The sequence below is a fragment of the Pteropus vampyrus genome, unplaced genomic scaffold (assembly GCF_000151845.1).
Source record: "Pteropus vampyrus isolate Shadow unplaced genomic scaffold, Pvam_2.0 Scaffold144, whole genome shotgun sequence".
Lineage (NCBI taxonomy): Eukaryota > Metazoa > Chordata > Mammalia > Chiroptera > Pteropodidae > Pteropus > Pteropus vampyrus.
In genome coordinates, this window is record NW_011888925.1 from 2,150,119 (window position 1) to 2,168,863 (window position 18,745).

The 18,745-nt window shown below is 54.9% G+C and overlaps 1 protein-coding gene across 1 annotated transcript; it reads left to right on the top strand.

The window, feature by feature from the left end:
• The first annotated feature begins 3,326 nt into the window (after positions 1-3,326).
• Positions 3,327-15,318, top strand: SLC22A11 (solute carrier family 22 member 11). Its single transcript, XM_011368968.2, has 10 exons — positions 3,327-3,896; positions 4,662-4,765; positions 6,501-6,655; positions 6,733-6,901; positions 8,415-8,538; positions 9,616-9,731; positions 11,704-11,918; positions 12,721-12,829; positions 13,850-14,053; positions 15,255-15,318. Exons 1-10 carry the CDS (start codon positions 3,504-3,506, stop codon positions 15,316-15,318), a joined length of 1,653 nt encoding a protein of 550 aa, XP_011367270.1. The 5' UTR covers positions 3,327-3,503.
• The last annotated feature ends 3,427 nt before the right edge of the window (positions 15,319-18,745 follow it).

Below are 18,745 nucleotides of genomic sequence, written 5' to 3' on the forward strand. Positions count from 1 at the left end.
ATTTCTGAATCCAAAGAAACAAGTGGTCACGTGAGTTCTTCTTGGGCGAGGGATTGTTGGGGCCGGGGCAGCAGAGAAGGGGCTCTCCTGTTGTTCCGGACACAAGTCTGTGACGTTTACACGTATGCCGTGAAAAGAGAATAAGGGAATTGGATTAAGAGGTTCCCTTCATCCTCCCCGCAAAAAGGCACGTGGGCAGACTTGGGAGGGTTTGCAAACATGAGTTTTTACAACCTGTAAGACCTCGGAGATTCAAGCTGCTGCTGGATGAGGACTTGAAGAGGAATTCCAGAGAGAGGAAAGAAATGCCTTAAGCTGTGGTGTTTCTGCGGGGAAATCCCAAAGCTGAGCCATCGGGGAAGAGCGAGGCACAGAGGAGGTAAGGTCTGGTTTCGTTTCTGCTGTGCTTCATCGATAGTCATCCTACCCAGCACAGGGAGTCAGTCCTGTTCTCTAGACAAGAAGATCATTGGACATTTTACGGTTACTGTTTTTTTTGACTCCCTGGCGGGTCATCGGTTCCTTACACATGTGTGTAGTGGATGACACATCAAACCTGGAGTCAGGACCCGAGAGCCTGCAGAGCCCTGTGCCTGCCCTGCTCTGTGACCCTCACCTGACCCAGGATTGCAGGCAGGGGCCAAATCCAGGGAGTCCAGCTGGATCTGAAATGCTGTGACTTCAACTGGAAAAGAATAAAAGGAAGAATAAAGGGTCGGTCGGGTTTGATGGCGGGTTTGACGGTCATGGAGATGGGGTGAGGAAGACGGTTCATATTTATTGTCAGGCTCATTCGCGATCTCATTTAATCTTACTACCTCAAGCGAACGCCTCCACTTAGAACTGAGGAGCTTAGAGTCAGAGAAGGAGGGTGAACTGCCTAAGGTCCTGTGGCGGCTGAGCTTGGCCTCGGCTTTCATCGATTGGTTAGCTTTAATCCTTGGTTAGGAAAGTCAAGCCCAATGGTAATTCTGGTTCAATGAGAACCAGCGGTTCGAAACACGAATTAATTTAATGAGACACTCTGGAGGGCTTGGTGGCTATAATCTAAGGCTGTCTGCCTCCTTCCCCTATGCTGCTGCTCCTCATCTCCCAGAGGAACCCTTGGGGGATGGGCATCTCGGCAAGGATGTGCCCAACGCTAGACATGCTGCAGTCCCCGGTGTGACCACTAGGTGGCGGATCCACTGCATCAAGCGATGCACGCCCCCCGTCCCCTCCCGCCGCCGCCCCACCCCGCGCCCCAACTCGCCGCAGCCCCAGAAATACAGAAAATACAAATTAGAAATTCCTTGGCCTGGAAGTAGAAAGTCAGTTGGAATTCCGGGAGCCTTCTGTCAGATCCGGGAGGTTTGACCTTCCGCTGTAAGCAAAGCCTAGGGGCGTCCACGACAGGCAAAGAGCAGGGGAGAACATTTTTGGAAACATATGGAAGGAGGAAGGAAAGAGAAAGAATTATCTCATGAACTCCTTGGGTTAGCAGCCTCCTCTAGCCCCGCAATTCTGCAAGCAAGGCCCAGTCCCAGTGCAGCAGACTCCCCCGAAGGCTCGTGTTAAAATGAGCATTCCTGGGCCCAGCCCAGCTGTGTGGCAGACCCCAGGAAACTGCGTCTTAGTCAACACTTCTGTGGTTTCTGATCCAGGCTCAGGTTTGAAACACCAACATGGCAAGGCGTCCTTTCACAGGCCAGAAACCAAGGGCCAGAGCGGGGAGGTCACTCCTCAAGGCAATGGCCTCAGGCCCAGGCCTGCCCCTACAAAGATGGTATTTGCACACAGGCATGAAGCTCGATTCCTTCCATGAAGATTCGGCTTTCGGGCTGTTCTGGGTTGGAGCTATGCTCAGCTGCTCCTCTGCTTTAATGGAGGTTGGTGCTCTTCCTACCTCTCTCTATTTGCTATTTAAAAATGTATAAGTTCCTGCCCAGAGAGGCAGAGTGAAGAAGTAATCCTGGCTTTGAAATCTAGGCCCGGAACTCGGACTCCTTGGCTTCCCGGATGGACGCCATCTTGGTAGACCTCCCCAAGCCCTTTGGGGAGGTTCTGGGAAGTTCAGGGTCCAGACACCTGCTCACACCTCACCCACACACCCAGCACTCAGACTTCTCTCTGGAACTGATTCAGCCAATTGCCTCTCACATCCTGGGAGGCGACTTCGTGCTCCTTGGCCGGCCCTCATTCTGACCCAAATCCCGAATTCCGGCCTTTAGCTGGGATTTGGTCCACGACGGGCTGGAGGCCACGCAGCAGCTGGCCAGGGGCATCGGCGAGAGCTTCAGAGTCTGGTTTGAATCCCAACTCTGCTGTGTGACTTCGGGCAAGCTGCCCACCCTCTCTGAGCCTGTTCCCTTGTCTGGGGGAATTAGCACCACCTCTCCTCTGGGCTGTCATGAGGAGTGAATGAGAGGGTGCAGGCAGCACGGTCAGCAAAGAGCCAAGCACACAGCAAGCCCCCGGTGCCAGGAACAGCTGTTGCTAAAAGGCCCAGCCCCGGGGGAGAGGGGAGGGTTGCTGCGGCCGGGGGCTGGCTTCACCCCTCCTCACGCCAAGCTGGGCTGGCATCAGACAGTGGGTCAGAGGGGCATGACTTCACTCACTCCCCCAATCTACACACCTCCTCAGCTCTGGGGCCCACGAGGGCGCGTCTAAGGGATGCAGGAGGTTGTGGCCATGACTTCCACTGTGGGCGAACTTATGAACTAATAAAAGCAACCTGGAACCTCAAAGTTGAAGCTTCCCAAAACTGCGTGTCTGCGAGCTGGTGTCCCACCACTGCCTGGAGAAAGGTGCCCAGTAAGGAAGGTCCGAGCAGGGGCCTGGGCTTTCCTGCCAGCCCTGCAGGCCCCCCGCTCCCCACCCCTGCTTCCCTGCGGCCTGGCTTGGGAGGGCCCCGCCCAGTCCTCACCTCTGCGTTTTAGCAAAAGGGACTGACATTGTCTAGTGTGAGTGGAGGTTCGGCCAACAGTTCCCTGATTTCAAGGGCCACATGTGTCAGGTTCCAAAGGTTTAAGATTTAGGGATGCGATAGGCCGGCCGAACCTGCCTTTTTCACCCAGGAGCCCACACTGAGATTAAACGTTAATCGAGGTGATGAAGCAACGGCTCACTCGATATTTCTCCCGCAACTGTAATCCAGTAACATCACAACATTACATCTTATTATTTTTTAAAAATCGACTTGCCCTTTCGCTCTTGGTGCTAGAGAGCCGGGCAGCCTGGGCACGGTGAGCTTTGCCCCCACCCCCCACCCCCCGCCACGTCCTCTCTGTAGAGCGGTTGAGTGGTCACACTGTCATTCTTTGGAAGCAGCTGGATCATCTCAGGACTGACTCGACGGGTCTCTGGACAGCTGCCCAAGCTCACCCAGCCGGAGAGGTGAGCGAGGGCAGGTCCGGTGACCCGGGTCCTGTGCTTGCTGGCGGTTCCCCGCAGCAGGCCGGACACTCAATTGACAGACGCCTCGACCCCAAGGAGACGCGCCCCAGGAGCCGGCCGCTCTAGCCATGGCGTTCTCGGAGCTCCTGGAGCGAGCCGGGGGCATGGGCCTCTTCCAGGCCCTGCAGGTCTTCACAATCCTCCTCATCTCGAGCTTCATACCCCCCCAATTGGTTATGGATATCTTCTTGGCCGCCACCCCCGGCCACCGCTGCTGGGTGCGCATGCTGGACAATGGCTCTGAGGTCCCCACAAACCTCACCCCCGAGGCTCTCCTGGCCGTCTCCATCCCACTAGGCCCCAATCGTGAGCCCGACCAGTGTCGCCGCTTCCGCCAACCGCAGTGGCAGATCCTGGAGCCCAACGCCACAGCCACCAACTGGAGCGAGGCCGCCACGGAGCCGTGCGTGGACGGCTGGGTCTACGACCTCAGCACCTTCTCCTCCACCATCGTGGCTGAGGTAAGGGCCTCCCCCCGCCAACCCTGCAGCTCTCCTCCTTCCTGGCCTCCCAGCGGCTGCCATCCGCCTGTGGTTAGGGGGTCACATCGCCTCCATCACTGCTATGGAACGATATGCTACTCTGTAAACACGCATTACCGGCTGCCTGCGGTGGCCTGGATTCTGGTCTGGGACAAGGGTTCCGGGGTTAACAGGGAGCCTCCAGGATTTTACATTCTGCCGGCAGATTCAGAATCGGTCACCATTTAAACCTGTAATGACCACGGAGCGAGCCTTCCTCTCGTTTCCTTTAAGGGGCCTTGTTCAAGTGCTTTCTCTGTAGTCACAAGCTCAGTACAATCTCACGGGGTGGGTCTTGTGATTGTCCTCATATAACAAAGGACAAAACCGAAGCTCGGAGAGTTAAGTAACTTGCCTGAGGACACACAGCCACGGTGCGCGGGACCTGCGATCAGTGACCGCAGAGTTAGAATTCAAGCCTGAGGTCGAGTCACCAGCACAGCTGCCATCAGTTGCAGTGGCCGTCACATCGTCAGATGCAAAGCCCTGTCACATTCATGCCATGCCACTGGCTGCGAATGGAGGCGGGCTGCCGGCACTTGCCCCCCGCCTCTGTTGCCTGGCCCTAGAGGTCAGGGGACCCCATTGTGGGTGGCCAAACCCACAGGACCCAGGCTGACCAGGTGTTCCTGGCTGGGAACGCCCAACCTGGCACCATAGTTTACGTCCCCCGAGCCAGGCTGTCACCCTCTCCTTCTCTTCCAGTGGGGCCTGGTGTGCGCCAGCCAGAACCTGAAGCCCATGGGCCAGGGCGTCATGATGGCCGGGTTCCTGCTGGGGTTCTTAGCCTGGGGCCTGCTCTCCTACTGGTGAGTGCTCCTCCCCTCCCAGCTCCTTCAGGGCAGAACGAGCATTATGAGGACAGAGGTACGGAAATGTCACATAAGTGTCTATGTTCCCTAAGAGAGGCGGCTCCCTTGGTTCGGGGTGTGGACAAGAGTCCCAGGTCCCCAGAGGGCAGTGACGACCAAGAACCCGACAGCAGGCTAAGCTGTACTGTGGGAAATCGCCCTGAGCACTGTTGCTCTCTGTCCTTCAGCTATCGTACCAACCTTTACGGAGCGCCTACTGTGTGCCAGATGCTGCATAGCGCCCCCGTCCTCAGAGAGGGAGAAACAGAGCGCCCTTTTTTTGAACTCCAAGTATATGACATACTATGAAATACAAATACTCCTTCCCCTTCTTCCCCCTCCTCCCCATTCCTCCCCATCCCCTCCTCCCTGAGCCCCTCCTGAGGCAGGTGCCTCACCTGCAAGTTTGCCCTGAGGGCCACTGTGTGCCCAGCCCACAGGCCTGAGCCCCAGGCCGCTTCCTCAGAGAGCCTTCCAGGCCACAGGAGCTGGAGATCCTGCCCCTGGCCGAGCGGACTGCTGTGGCCCTGCCTCGCACCCCTCGTCACAGCACCCCGCTCCGATGGCACCCATTCACTCGTTTATCGTGCGTCCCCGCGGGGCGCAGCTCTGAGAAGGCGGGGAGCCCGGGTGGCAGCGCATGGTTGGCTGGGTGGCTCCCTGACTTCTCCGGGCAGGGCGGGCTCTGGGGTCCCCATCCCTGCCTTCAGCACCCTCGCTTCCTCGCAGGTGAGTTGGCTGCTACTCTGTGCCTCGGTTCCCTCCCGTTAGTGGGGACCCTGGCACTTCCCTGTGGGGTTGCTGTGATACTTCAGTGAGTCAGTCGCCTGCAGAGCTCGGGCTAGAGCCTGGCGCAGTGGGGGGGTCCCGAGCTGCAGTTATCTGTGGGCTTTAGATTATCCTGAGCGTGGCAGGGAGCCCGAGCCGCAGGGAGGGACATGGTCCAGCATTTTCAGAGAACTGGCCACCGTGTAGCCATCGCTGGTTCCCCAGGGGCCATCCACACAGGAAGCAATCAGTCTGCGGGTTGCCCAGGTCTGGGCTGTGTGTCCTTGCTCCTGGGTACTGCTCAGATAGGCAGGGCCAAGGTTTGCCCACATCCCTCAGACAGAACCAACACATACTTAGCTAAACATGGGCTGTGGTTCAGGCTAAGCCGGCCTAGGGCGGCGGCCCCAGGCTGAGGGCCCTTGGGGCGTCTCCTGGGAGCTCCTGTCACTATGCACGGCCCCAGGCGAGGAGCTGGCTGGCTTGCTGGAGGCCACTCGTGCTCCGCCTCCTGGCTACGAGGTCCCCTCGTTCAAGGTCTTGATTTTCACAACGACCCTATCGGGCATGTCGCCATGAGCACCTCCGTTTTGTAGATGGGGAAACTGCGTCTCAGAGACGCTGAGCTGCGTGCTCAAGGTTACCCAGCAAGGGCAGAGCGGACTCAAACCCAGGCATCTGATGCCAAAGCCCATCCTTGACCATGAGGCTATGCCCGCCCGCTGAGAGCATGGTCATGACAGACACCCGCCGCTCGTGCTCCTGGGAGCTCTGAGAAGGAGGTGCTGCCTGCATTGAGGCGCGGGCACCATGTGGGGCTCCAGCAGCCACCCCGGCTTTATTGAACCTTCCAATGGCAAGCCTCTATGTCCAAGTCCCCAGGACCCCTCTCCAGGCCCCGCACTGTGCTTGCCTCCTCAAACAGGTTTGGGCGGAAGCCGATATTGAGCTGGTGCTGCCTGCAGGTGGCCGTGGCCAACACCAGCACTATCTTTGCCCCCAATTTCTTCATCTATTGTGGCCTCCGGTTCTTGAGTACTTTCGGATTGGCTGGTGTCCTAATGACCACAACCACACTCGGTGAGTCATGGGAGGTGGGGAAGACGGGCTCCAAGGCCACTATGTGTGGCCCTCAGCTGCATGCCTCTGCCTTTCAGTGGTAGAGTGGACCACGACCAGATGGGTGGATCTCACCGTCACGATTCTGGGATGTACCTACGGCATAGGCCATATGGCCCTGGGCGGTCTGGCCTTCGTCCTGCGAGACTGGCGAGCCCTCAATCTGGCCTTGTCGACCCCCTTCTTTGCCTTCTTCCTGATCTCCTGGTGGGTGCAGGGCAGGGCATCTTCCCCTTGGGGAAAACATCTCTGGATTGGAGGGCTCCCCTCCCCGCTACCACCCTGGCTGGCCACAGGCCCCAAGATGCCAAGAGCAGTGCAAAGGAGTGATGGGAATGGAGACCTTGCTGAGGGCGGTTTGGGGATTCAGAGTTCCAGGATAGGCATTTCAGCCAGAGTTCTGAGCCCACTGGCCTCTGGGCCTGCAGCTGAGGGTGCTGTCCCTCGCCACCCACCCCAACATTGGCACCAGCTCCCCGCTGCTTGCCAGCCTCACGCCCAAATCACTTGGGGAGCCCATGGGCATCCCAGTCAGTGAGGACCAGCATCGCATATGGAAAGATGTTGTCACGCTTACCTTGGTCACTACAAAAATCTCCAAGGTCTGGAAATATCTCCTTGGGTGGGGACTGGAGGAAGAGATACTGGGAAACAAACACAAATTCATGTCCGCAGAAGTTTTCTTGTGCCTGTGAGTCAGAGTTGAGCTCACCCGGGCCCAGGTACGTCTACTGTGGAGTGTAGAGCAGGGGTCCCCAATCCCCGGTCCGTGGCCTGTTAGGAACTGGGCCGCACAGCAGGAGGTGAGTGGCGGGCAAGCGAAATTTTCATCTGTATTTGCAGCCGCTCCCCAGCGCCAGCATCACCACCTCAGATCATCAGGCACGAGGTTCTCTCAGGAGCACTGGTTCCTGCTGCCAGAAAGATTGGGGACCAGTGAGGTAGAGAATCACAAGGGCTCCTTCATTCCTTCTCAAATATTTACTGCACTCCTGCCGCCTGCCAGACATGGTTTTAGGCACTGGGGATACGATCAGCAAATAAAGCCACTGACCACATGGAATTTTATTGTACGAACATGATCAGTAAGTCAGGAGGAAGACAGTGGTAATTACACTAATCAATGCGCCCCGGTCACACCGATCGGGTATGTCCTAGATTCTGTCAGTAACACCATATGTGTATTAACACTTCTTCTGATGCGGACGATGATATTGTTACCACCATTTTCAGATGAGGGACTGAAGCCCCAGAGAGGTTCAGTGACTTGCCCAAGGCCACACAGCCAGTGAATGCCAGAGGCAGGATTTGAACCCAGGCAGGCTGACTCTTTTAACCGCTGTCTGTCAAACTGCCTCCAGAAGTTTTTCTTAGCTTCTCTGCAAACAGGGCTGAGATCCTATGGGCTGGGAAAATTCTGTCCCTTTCACCAGGGGGACCCTTTCCCTGCCCAACTGCCCTGAGGCTGGGAAGAAGCAGATTCGTTTATAAACCCATTCCATTCTGCCTGGGGATGTTTTAAATGTGTGTTTTCTTCTAATTCAGCATGTTGTAAGTTTTCTGTGTGCAGAGGGAGAAGCGGCCGCCTCCTCCTTGCTCACCTTGCAGCTGGGGGGGTCTGCTGCCCACCACCCCGCACCTCTGACCGTGGCAGGGCGGGGGCGTACCCAGCATCCACCAAAAAAGCAAAGGCCCAGCCAAGCACCTGCTTCTCTAACAGGTGGCTACCGGAATCTGCGCGATGGCTAATTATGAAAGGCAAACCAGACCGAGCGCTCCAGGTACTCAAAAAGGTGGCCAGGATAAACGGCCACAAGGAAGTCAAAAAGACATTGACCAGAGAGGTGAGCTGCTGCTGTTTGTGACCCAGAGTGTGGGACGGGACATAGAAAGGACATCCACTTAGATATCACCAGTATCACCACCTCCCACTCCACCGCCCCTCCGTGAACGCCACCAATGCCATCCCCATCCATTACTGTCACCCTCACCATCTCTGTTACCACTGCCACCCCCATCACCATCACCGTCACCGCCCTCATCACCACCCTCAAGACCACTGCCACCAGCATCCCCACCTCCACTCTACCCACCGTCATCACGACCCAAACACCACGACCATCACGACCGCCCATAATAATACCACTAATATGGGCACCGTCATCAAGAGCATTACGACTGTCCACACCCCAGCCCCCACCAGCTGACCACCACCCCCGCTGGCCTCACCAGCACCATCACGAACATCAGCATCGGCATCTCTACGAAACACCATCAGCACCAGCGCTGGGGCCATCACCTCCACCGCCATCATTACCACCATTACCACCACCGGGGACAATACAGCCGTTATCAACAATGAACCCGCACCCCCACCGCGGCCGTTCACCGCCTTAATCCACATACATTGTGCATTCACCTCATGGGGCTTCTCAGTATATTTGGGGAAACAGGATGTTCTTATTTGAACGGCAGCTGTTTCAAGGAAGTAGAAGTGGGAGAGACTAGAGGACGCAGAGCCCCCTGGACGGGAGGATCAGGGAAGGCTTCCAGGAGGAGGCAAGCTAGAGCTGACCAGGACCGAACTGTGCATAGGGCTGGCAGGGCCCAGAGGTTCAGGAGGAGACTGGATGGGCACTTGGGACGCAATGTGGCTGGAGCGGGCGTGCCCCGACGCCAGCCTTGTGGAATGAGAAGGGACGGTGGGACTTGGCGTAGTAACTGCCAAGAGTATCCTGCAGCCTGCAGTTCTGAGGGCCAGAGCTGCAGAAGAAACTCAGGCAGGAGGCAGAGAGACCCCTTCCGTCCCCGCCCCGCCCTCCCCCTGCAGGCTCTTCCACCACTCTGGACACCATTCCCTGGCGTGGGGGTAGGACGAGACCACTGCCCCAACTCTTACTGTGGCCCTGTTCTTCCCGGAGGTGCTGCTGTCCAGCATGAAGGAAGAGCTGGCCTCTGGGAAGACCCGCTATTCCATGCTGGACTTGTTCCGCGTGCCCTCCCTCCGCCTGAGAAGTAGCTGTATGTCCATAGTAAGGTATCCTATCATGGCTCCTGTGGGGGAAGGGGAGGGGAGGGGCGGGGCAGGGAGGCGCATTTCTGGCTGGGGCGGGCAGTTCCCCCAGGAGGCAGGGAGAGGGCGTCTGTGCAGACGTGGTCTGGAGGCTGGCTCCTCCTGAAGGAAGCCAGCTGGAGCGTAGGGCCGGGTCAGGCCGGGGCCGAGAGAGCTAAACACCCAGCAGTGGCTGGAGAGGACCACTGTGTGGCAGCCTGGAACACACCCCAACAGCCACACTCCCGAAGGTCTAAGTGTGTGGGACCACCTACTTACCCCTCCGAGCAACCCCACGCAGCAAGTTCATTTACACCCCTATGTGCAGATGGAGCCCGGCAGGGCAAGTAACTTGCCCAAGATGATGAGCAGGCATTTGAACCCAGGCTAAGCTAACTCTTCCCCCAGATGTCACCTGCCAGGCCCCACATGGAGCATAGAATCCTCACCCCATCCCAGGGGGCCCTGTCCTGGCGCCCAAGGGCTCCTGGGACCAAGAAAAGGCTTCTTAATAAAACGAATGCACTTAAAGTGACTTCCAAAAGAACATATTGAAAAGCCAGAATCAGATTTGATTGGGACTTATCTTGAAATAAAACTGACTATTGGGAAAACATTTACTTTATGCTATATTTAACCACATATGGGTTATCACGGCACACACTTGCTACATCTTAGAACAGAGAACGGATCGGATGCTTGTGGGGTTTTTTTTGGCTTAAGTTTCTGACAAATTAGAAGGAGTGCCCTCTGCCGGGAACATCCGGGGTCATTCTTTCCACCGCCTTCGAGGCTTCCTGGCTTCTCTCTGGGGCTGCCCTGCATCTTTTGTAATTCAAATCGCAGGCTGTGAGGCGGCTAACCTCCTGGGTTTTCTTGGCTTCGGCTGTTAACTCAGTTGTTGCCAGCTGGGGCTCTGGACCCCGGCGTGTCAGCCTCTTCCAGAGTCCCCATCACTTTCACAGAGTTCGGGAAGCACTGTGGTTTCTGTCAGGACGGCAGCTTCACTCTGCGGTCATTGGCGGCAGATGTCACTGAGCGCAGCCGCCAGGTGGTGCTGCAGGCGGGGGCGGGGGGAAGGGTGAGCTGAGTGTCCCAGGTGAGGCTGGGATGCGGATGGATTTGAAAAATGGTGGAGAAGAACTTCATTTAATGGATCCCGATTTAATCTCTAAACGGTGGACATTTAGGTTCTGTCAGTTTGTCTGCTCGGGACCCCGTGGCTGGGGTCCTCAGGAAGCAGACTAAGGTGGAGGTCAGTGGGCAAGAAGTTCCCTGGAGAGGGCTCTTGGGATCAACTCCTGGGGGAAGGGGGTGAGAAGCAGGAGGGGGCAGGGGAGGAGTCCCATGAAGCAGTCACAGCAAAGCCCCAGCCCGGCCCTGGGGAGCTAGGAGCTGGGTGGCCCTTTGAGTGGTTCCTGTGGCCATGTAGGCCTGTCATGGGGTGCTCTCCCCAGCTGAGGGGCAGACCCTCCAAGGGGCTGGGAATAAGTCTTTCTATCCCGAAGGAGGGACAGCCCAGCATCCTCCACAGACTCTATTCTGTCATGAATCCCATCTTTCAAGACAAAGAAACCAGCATCCAGAGCTGGGTGGAGACCAGCCCAGGTTCACGGCTAGTACAGCAGGAACCAGACGGCTCTGAAAACGAAGCCAGGGGACGGAGTGGGGGTGGGGGTGGGGGTGTCCAGGACACAGCCCTCCGACCCCCCGCCGGGTGGGTCAGATCATGGGTCGTGGCCTCTGCCCAAGGCCCAGACCAGGAAAGAATGAGGTCAGCGCCATCGCCGCCCTTGTCTGGGACGGCCAGACCCGCATTTGACAGGCTTCCCAGGCTCTGGCAGCAGTAAGCTCAGGGTTGGCTGTGTCCTGCTGGGGCAGGTTATGTGAAAGGCGGTGCTGCAGGCGTGCCTGTCCCCTGTGGGGCAGAGACCTGACCTCTGGCCTCGCCTTGCAGCTTCTGCGTCATGATCTCCTACTACGGGCTGGTGCTGGATCTGCAGAGCCTGGGGAGCGACATCTTCCTCCTCCAGTTCCTCTTCGGGGTCATGGACTTCCTGAGCCGGTCCACCTGTACCTTCTTGCTCAGGTTCTTCAGCCGCCGCACACTCATTGCCAGCTTCCTGGCCATGGCTGGCCTCTTCATCCTGGGCAATGTGCTGGTCCCACAAGGTGAAGCCAGGGCCGAGGGAGAGGGAGGCTGAGAGACTGGCTGCTTGGGGCCCTTGCTTCCCTGCCCACCCCACTGCACTTGCCACCCTGGCCTCCTCCCCTCCCCTGGCCCCAAGGATGGGTGGCCCGTTGTCCCAGATCTGCTAAGTCTGTTACCGTCACAACGTCATCTCAGGAATCCAAACCCCAGAGTCTCTGCCCATTTTCCTGAGGAAGTTGAGATTCGGAGTGGGAAAGTCATGTGCCCAAGATCCCTGAGCTAGCGAGTGACAGAGCCCGGGCTTGGACCAGACTGCAAGGCTGGAGGCTGGAGCATGGGGGAAAAGCAGGAACAGTTGGAGTGTGACCTGGACCTTGGCCTCCTCCTCCTCCTCGTGAGGGATCCTGCCATCCACCCACGACTTTCTGTGAATGCCAGCGGTCCCCACAGGCAGGCTGAGGGTCAGTTAGAAGGCTTCTGGACACCCCTGGGCTGCTTCTGCAGGCCTAGGCCCAGCACGACCCTCTCCCTCATGGGTAGGGGAAGTGCCCTCAGGACCCAAGGAGCCCTGAACAGCTACGCTGCAGGAGGCGGCCTCCAGGGCTACCCTCCGCTGCCCCCATGCTCACTCATCCCAGACCTGCCTGGGGTCTTGGCCTTCCCCACTGCACCTTACCCCTAGCCCTCCACCTGCCCACCTGGCACTGCCTGAGACCTGCTCTCAGCTCAAGGAAGCCGTGTGGGAGGACCCCACCCCCCCCCGCCACGGGCTGGCTGGAGACCCTCTCAGCATCCCCTACTCTCACTGTTCCCTCTGCCCAGACTTCCAGACCCTGCGTGTGATCTTCGCTGTGCTGGGAAAAGGATGTTTTGCTGTGACCTTAACCACCGTAGTTGTCTACAAGTCTGAGCTCTTCCCGACGCCGCTGCGGTAGGCTGGGCTGCAAGCTGAGCCCAGGAGGGTCTGTCAGACCCAGGGGCGGGAGAGAAAGAGAATCCCCTGAGAGGGCCGGTGCGGAGGGCAAGGAGGTCTGGGCATCAGGGTTACACAGGAGAGGGCAGAGGGGACCCAGCCGTCCACATGGACCTGAGCACGTGGCCCAGCTTCCTTCCCCCGAAGGCCACCTCAGCCGTGCCCCCCAAAAAACAGCCCTCCCTGAGAGCCCAGCCCAAAGGCGGCCATCCCGGGAGGCCCCCAGTGGCTTCTGGGCCTGTGGCTGGACACCTCTTTTACACAGACCCTCCGCCCAGGCGGACTCTCATAAGAACCCTGGCAAGGAAACAGAGTTCTCTGGGGGGCAGTGGGGACCCCTGCTTGCTCCCCACTGCCCCTCCCCATCCCAGCGGAGTTACCTGTGCATAACCCAAGGACTCCATGGGACACAGGTGGAAAACCAGCAGCCTCAAGTCAGACTGCCCTCACTTCAGATGGTTGGATAAACTGAGGCTCAAGGACTCAGTGTGGAAGGACTTACTGGTCAGAAGGGCAGGCGAGGACCCCAGGTCCCCTGAGTCCTAGCCCCGTGCTTTCCCTCACTCACGGCTCTCACCCACTCACTCACGTGTCCTTCCTTTCATTCGTTTTTTTTTTTTCATGTGCGTATATTGATTCTGTTGGTGGTATATAGAAAGCCCAAGCTGAGAACTCCTAGCAGGAGCCCCGAGGCAAGCTTCCCAATGACCTAAGACCAGGGAGAATGGGCTGGGCCCTCGAGAGTTCCCCGGGAAGGATGCTGGGTGTTCTCGGGGAGCAGAGGCCCCTGGATGGGAGTCTAGGTGGGCTCTTGCAGAGGAGGCAGTGTGAGGGGACACCTTGAGGGGAGCAACCCCTTCGGCCCAGCTTTTCCTCCCCCGGCATCTCCTGACCCAGCCAAATGTCCCCCCCACTGTAAGGTTCCTCCCACCAAGTGCCAACGGTGACCGGGGCTTGGGCCATCCCCTCCTCCCACAGGATGGTGGCAGATGGCCTCCTGCAGTCGGCAGGTCGGCTGGGGGGCGTGACAGGCCCTCTGATCAGGATAACGCGTCAGGTCGTGCCCCTGCTGCCATCCATCATCTACAGTGTCATCGCCATCACCGGTAGCCTTATTCTGCTCTTCCTCCCGGACACCCGGGGACTTCCGCTCCCCGACACCATCCAAGACCTGGAAAACCAGTGAGTGACCCCCGGCCCCCTGGGAGTGGAAATGGGCTTCCTCTTATGCCAGGATGTAGCCCTGGGCTACAAGAGCCCACGGATCAGGGCAACGTGCTGGGCAGAGAGAGCAGGAACCGGACTGGGCTTGTCATCGTGATGGCGCTAGCGGCTAGGGTTTGCTCAGAGCTCCTGACATTACGCTCAGGGCGGTGGCGGCACAGAGGGTGACAAGCCTTGTGTTTCTGAAACCATTTAATCTTGACAACAACCCCGCCAGGGGGAGACGATTGCTCTCCGCGTTTATGGAGGCCTCAGAGAGAAGTGACTTATTGGAGGTCTCCCGAGAAGAAGGAGATCACCCCTCAGGCAGGAAAATGTGATGGCTGCAGACCCAGCTCTGCAGCCAGACTGCCTGGGACTGAGCCCCTACCTATGTGGGCACGTTATTTACCTCTTTCAAAAACCAACACCAGAGAGAGACAGTCTTGCCGTCCTAGTTAACTATTCCCACAGAGAATTCCAGGCGCAGACACAGCCACAGGTGAGTGAGTGCTTTCAGACCTCCAGGAGAGACGAAAGAAATGAGGGAACGTTCCTCGGCTTTATTTCACAGCCAGAGTCACCTCTATGTTTCTTCTTCCTCGTTTGCAAAAGGGGTGTCAACCACGACAACAACAGCAGCAAAAAATCCAACCCGGCTCAGAGTTGTTTTGAGGTTTAAGTGAGTAATTATATTCAAGCGCCAAGGACAGTGCCTGGCCCACAGCGAGGACTGTCAGTGTAGCTGCTGTGTCTGGGGCGAGGTGCTTGTGGGGGGCCCTCACGCTGAGCAGAAACCAAGGTCATGATAATAGTGATAACAACAGCTGGTGCTTAGTGAGCATCTTATTTAACCCAAACAATAACCTCGCCAAGTGCTGTTATGTCCAATTTCACTGTCAAGAGAACGGAGACACAGAGGTGATGTAACTTGCCTCAGGACACCCAGCCGAGAAGCAAGGATGCTGGGCCTTAATTCCCTCTTTCACCTAATTTACTTTGGTTTTGCATCAACTATGTTTCAGGCACTGTCCTATGCTTTGGGTACACAGTGATCAGTGAAACCCTAATCCCGTCAAGTTCACACTCCCAGGAGACATGACTCCCGGTTCTGCCCTCCGAGCTCCAAAAGCTTAGCCACGTCCTCACACCTCACCGCTCTCTCTGTTGATTATTCTAGGAGATTGGCAGCAGCCAGGGGCAACCGGCAAGAGGCGGTCATTACAGAAAGCACCCGGTTCTAGAAATTCCGCCTGTGTGGAGCCCCTTTGGCCAAAGATCCCTGCGGAGGAAATTGCCTCATCTGCAATCAGAGGAAAAAGTGACCCGGGCGTCCTTGAGGGTTTGGCGTGGCAGGAGCCAGGCAGCTGTGGCTGAGTGGGCAGTGTGGCTGTCTGTCACGCTCCCTACCCTGGTCAGACTCCCCACCTGGCTCAGCCCACGGGCACCTGCCTGGCTGCCCTCAGGCCCGCTTCATGAACAACATGGGTCCCCTCTCTTCCTTGCCAGGCTCACATCTTTTTGCTTTCACTCAGGTCCCCTGCCCCCACTTCACAGAACCTGTCTCTGCAAATTTTTCACCTCTGAACTTCCAGAATGGATTGTAGGAGGGACAAGGACAGGGTCTAGACAGACCTGGGTTCCAATCTCTCCTTCATCACTTACAGAGTCCTCATCTGTAAAATGGGAATGACCATGGAGCCTACCTCCCAGGGTGGGTGACAGGGCGAATGGGTCTTAGCACAGACTAGACTCCCACAAACAGAACAGAGCTGCCAGGTATGGGTGTCCAGGTCATGCCTTGCCCCAAGGCACCAGCTCAGGAGCCACGTGGGGGCTGGAATCCAGCCCAGGCTACGTTTACCCTAAACAGGGGCTGTGTTCACTTCAGGAAAGAGATTGTTTTAATTGCCTCCTATTTCCCCGTCTGGGGAGGGAGGGCTTCCTACCCTGAGGTTACGGGGATGGCCTCACGCAGGACACTTGACACTGCACAGATGAGACGGACTGCACTTTATCGATCACACGCACTCACGGCCAGGAGGGGGCAGCACCGCGTACCCCGCGGGGTCACGTGGGGCTGTGCCCAGGAACAGTGGAGCACGGACGGCTGTGGGAGGAGACTTTGCAGTGTCAAGAGGACGGGGTGCCCTCTGGCTCCCATGGGAAGATGCGATGGGCTTATTTAAACAATTCCACAGGTTGGTAGGGAACTGAAACACTCTGCCTGGTCCCCTTGACAAGAAGTGTCGTTTGGCTGGGAGACCTCATCCACAGGAGCAGAAACTTGAGGTTAGGCCATTTGAGACCCTCCTGGCTTCCCTAGATGTCAAGGAGCCCATAATATTGGACCTTAGTTTAGGCAGGCCTCATACCAAGAGGCACTTTTTGTTATTTGTCTGTCACAAGGGGTCGCCTTTTCCTAATTCGTGCAGAGACCCTCCCTGTGCTCCCAGCAGTCCAGGTTGTTAGGACGATGGCATCGGTGAGGCAAACCACCTGTATGAGAGGTGAGGCAACCGAAGCCCAGCGAGGTTGAGTGGCACACTCAGATTCACATGGTAAACCCTGGCTTTAGGATCTTTCCAGAACACCAGGCTCCTTGCCTGCACCCACACCCCTTCGTGCCCTGACTTCTGCAGCCCTGTCACAAAATTATAGCCTTCTCTGGAGATCCAGACGCTATAGACCACTGCCCACTCTGCTTGGACAATGTAGAGAAACCACAGCCCCGGGTTCCCCAGGCCGGGCACCCCAGTTCTCCTCTCTCACATCTGATGCACAGCAGACCAAGTAAACGCAACTTAAATCAAGTCCCCTGGCTACTTAAAACCCCCTGGTGTCTTGTGATAAAAAGCATACATCCCCCACCAACCGGCCCCTATGGGTCCCCAGCCTCCCTTCACACGAAATAAATTTAAAAGGATTCAAATCACACGAAGTATGTTCTTAAATCATCATGGAATTAAATTTAAAAAACAGAGAAATATCTAGAAAATGCCTTCCAACTAAAGAACACACTTCTAAATGACCCAGGGGTCAGAGGAGAAATCACAAAGAAAATTAGAAACTATTTTGAACTGGGTGAAAACAACTTTAAATAACATATCAGTTTGTGGGATGAAGCTGAAGCAAGAATTAGAGGAAAATGTATATCATTAAATGCCTACATGAGTAAAGAAGGAAATCTCAAATCAAATACACCAGCTTAAGAAATTAAAAAAAAAAAAAAGAGAGAGAGAGCTAATTAAATCTAAAGTAGAAGGAAGGAGATAACAAACAGCAGAAATCTAAGCAATAAAAAATGATCAAGAAAATCAATGAAACCTGAAGCTGGTTCTTTGAGAGGATCAATAAAATTTATAAACCTCTAGACATACTGATCAGGAAAAAAGGAGAAAAGACCACCTATTACCAATATCAGAAATGAAAGAAATATCACTACAAATCCTACAGACGTTAAAATGATAACAGAATATCATGAGCAATATTTTATCAATCAATTTAAAAACTTAGATGAAATTAACAAATTTCTTGAAGGGTACAAACTACCAAAACTCACTCAAGAAGAAATAGATAACATTATTAGCTCTGTATCTATTAAAGAAATGGAATTCCTAGTTTAAAACCCTCCCACTGAGGAAACTCCAGGCCGAGATGGCTTCGCTGATTAATTCTGCCAAATATTTAATCAAGTAATACCAATTCTATAGAAAATCTTTCATACAATTGAAAAAGACATAACACTTCCCAACTCATTCTATGAAGCCAGCATTACCCTGATACCGAAAATCAGAAAAAGACACAAGAAGAAAAGTATAAGTCAATTATTTCTTACAAATATAGGCATAAATGTTCTTAAACATTTAGAAAGTTGAATCCAACAATATATTAAAATGGACAATATGGACGATACATCATGAGCAAGTGGAGCTTGTCCCAGGAATGCAAAGTTGGTTTCACATTCAAAAATCAAAGTAAACAAACAAAATTTTTAACAAACCATGTGATCATCTTAATAGAAAGAGCATTTCACAAAATTCAGCATTCGTTCCTGATAAATGACTTTCAGTAAACTAGGAATGCAAGAAACTTTGTTCAACCTGAAAAAGGGCATCTGTCAAACGTTCTAGAGGTAAATCATGCTTTCCCGTTAAAATACCAATAAGTCTAGGATGTCTATGCTCGCCACTTCTATTGGACATTGGTCCTACTCAGTGCAGTAAAGCAAGAAAAAATAAATAAAAGGCATACAGATTAGAAAGGAAGACAAAACTGTCTTTGTTTGCAGATGACATAATTATAGAAAATCCTAAGAAATCTAAAATGTTACTAGAAATAATAAATCAGTTTCGTAAGGCTGCAGAATACAAGGTCAATATACAAAAATCTCTTGGAATTCTGTATGCTAGTAACAATCAGAAATGGAACAATCAGAAAATATCACTTAACGAAAGCATGGGAAAAAAGTGATACCTAGGGATAAATTCAACAAAATAAACGCAAGACCCGTATACTGAAAACTATAAAATATTGTTGAGAGTAAAGAAGACCTAAATAAATGGGGAGATATATCACATTCATGGATTGGAAGACTATATTGTCAAATGTCAGTTCTCCACAAATTAATTTACAGATTCAATGCAGTTCCAGTCAAACGCCAGCAGGTTT